Source organism: Acanthisitta chloris, unplaced genomic scaffold, assembly GCF_000695815.1.
Source record: "Acanthisitta chloris isolate BGI_N310 unplaced genomic scaffold, ASM69581v1 scaffold10291, whole genome shotgun sequence".
Lineage (NCBI taxonomy): Eukaryota > Metazoa > Chordata > Aves > Passeriformes > Acanthisittidae > Acanthisitta > Acanthisitta chloris.
Genome location: NW_008656492.1, coordinates 8,988 through 11,137, shown reverse-complemented (window position 1 = coordinate 11,137; position 2,150 = coordinate 8,988). Strand labels below are relative to the sequence as shown.

The 2,150-nt window shown below is 55.5% G+C and overlaps 1 protein-coding gene across 1 annotated transcript in view; it reads left to right on the top strand.

Moving 5' to 3' along the window:
- Positions 1 to 6: 6 nt before the first annotated feature.
- The window catches only part of LOC103811390 (tropomyosin alpha-4 chain), a 6,382-nt gene continuing 4,238 nt past the window's right edge, over positions 7 to 2,150 (top strand). Inside the window, exons 1-3 of the mRNA XM_009084361.1 lie at positions 7 to 110; positions 1,133 to 1,250; positions 1,372 to 1,442. Coding sequence (XP_009082609.1) covers positions 1,137 to 1,250; positions 1,372 to 1,442 — 185 coding nt within the window. The 5' untranslated portion in view covers positions 7 to 110; positions 1,133 to 1,136. The remainder of the gene's footprint in view (positions 111 to 1,132; positions 1,251 to 1,371; positions 1,443 to 2,150) is intronic.

The window sequence follows — 2,150 nt, the reverse complement described above, 5'->3', positions numbered from 1 at the left end:
AACCGCCGTATCCAGCTGGTAGAGGAAGAGCTGGACCGAGCCCAGGAGCGCCTGGCCACTGCCCTGCAGAAGCTAGAGGAGGCTGAGAAGGCTGCTGATGAGAGTGAAAGGTGTGATGGAAAGGGACAGTGGGAGTGGTATCAGCTCACCATTGATGGCAGGCAGCTCCCTTGGTTTTGCAGTGGAGCCCATCTGAAATGTCCTTGCGGGGTTTGTGTTGGTTTTCGTGCAGACTCCAAAGGGAGAGAGCAAAGCCACAATGCAAAGAAGTCTCCCAGATATAGGCATTCTAAAAGAGATTGACATTTCCAGAGCACACATAAAGTCCTGGAAAAATTGATCTGGTATTTATGGAAATACGGGGCTGTAACTGAAGCCAGAGGGATCTTGGAGCCTGTTTTCTTCCCCAGTGCAGCTTCCTATGCTCAAGGGCTCAACAACAGCAGAGGAGGGAATGTCTGTGCCTGGTAACTAAGGTCAAAGTTGAGAACAAAACAGCTTCATTCAAAAAAAACAGCCTTAGAAAGTATGTTACCCCGTCCTCATGTCAAGCAGGTTTCCTGGACAGGAGCTGTGCAGGCAGGGGCACTCAGGTTGTGTGGGAGTGCCCAGACACGTCGCAGCGTTACCAACAGTTATGTGAGCTCTTCCCTCCATTAGCAAAGACTAGTCTGAGCAACAGCATCTGAGTGAGAGGAGGAGAGTCGCCAGGAGTCCATTCTGTGTGGATTTGCCAATATTTGTAAGCATCACCCTGAATGAGATGAGGCTTTGCCGCAGGATGCTTTCTAGCATTTCCTAAAGGCTGCTGGCCTGTTAGGCTGCTTTTTTTGTGGAAGTTGTGGATGGCTTATCCTGGGCTGCACACTTTTTCCACCCCCAAAGATGGGCTCAGGACCTGCCTGATTGAGGGGCAGCTCCTCACTCTGGACCACGGCCCTGGGGCCAGCTCTGCTGCTGTAATTGTGCACAGGTGCATTTTTGGGGTACTGCGACCCTACTTATGGGGTGGACAATGTCCCATGTCTCTGGACCTGGAGGGTGATGGGGTTAGGTTATGGTGGGCAGCTGGGAGGTGCAGGTCCCACCTTGACCCATAGCAGTAATGTCTTCTGGCTTCGTCTTTCCTCAGAGGCATGAAGGTCATCGAAAATAGGGCCATGAAAGATGAGGAGAAGATGGAGCTCCAGGAAATGCAACTGAAGGAGGCAAAGCATATAGCAGAAGAGGCTGACCGCAAATATGAAGAGGTGTGCACCCCGTTCCCCAGTCCTGACCTCCCAGCAGCACCTAGAGCTGCCTTCTCACGGCCCTGTGCCCCCAGCTGGGGCAAGCGCAGGGCCAACACATGCCTCTTGCTGCCATCAACAGGTTGCCCGCAAGCTGGTCGTCCTTGAGGGAGAGCTGGAGCGCTCAGAGGAGAGGGCAGAGGTGGCAGAGAGGTGAGATGGGTTCCCAGTGGGCAGTGTGTGGGGGTCCTACAAAGCCCTTGCCCCAAACCCCTGGCAGACGTGGGGATGGGGATGTCCCTCCCCAGGGTGGCAGGGTTTGTCACTGGGGTGGTCCTTGGGATCGCAGGCTGGGGACAGAGGGGTGCCAACCCGTCAGCAACACATCCTTGACCATATTCTCTGCTGTCCCCTGCCCGGGGTGCCCCTCTTCCACCCCAGCCGAGTGAGACAGTTGGAAGAAGAGCTGCGGACCATGGACCAGGCTCTCAAATCCCTCATTGCCTCAGAGGAAGAGGTACTGGGGCAGGGGCGCGGGGCGATATGCAGCAGCCCTCTGTCTCTCTCGCTGTCGAACCATGTCGAACCATGTCGAACCATGCGAGTCACCTCTCTCCTTCTGCGCCACTGCCTCCGCCACTGGCCTCCCCTCACCTACCTCTCCAGCTGGGCACGCTCCTCCATCCCTCCATCCCTGCTTCCCTTGGCGGTGCCAGTGAGAGCCTGGCTCGCGGTGATGCACGAGGTGACCGTGCAAGGAAGCACAAGGAATGGATGAACAGATGCGTCCTGGCAGCTCCTACTTGCAGCAGTTCTGCTCCTTGTCCACCTGCACTGAGTTTTCTCCTCTCTCAACTTGTTTTCTCTCTTTCTTTCTTGCTTCCCTGTGCCCGTTCTTTCTGCTCCTGCCTCTCTCCTGTC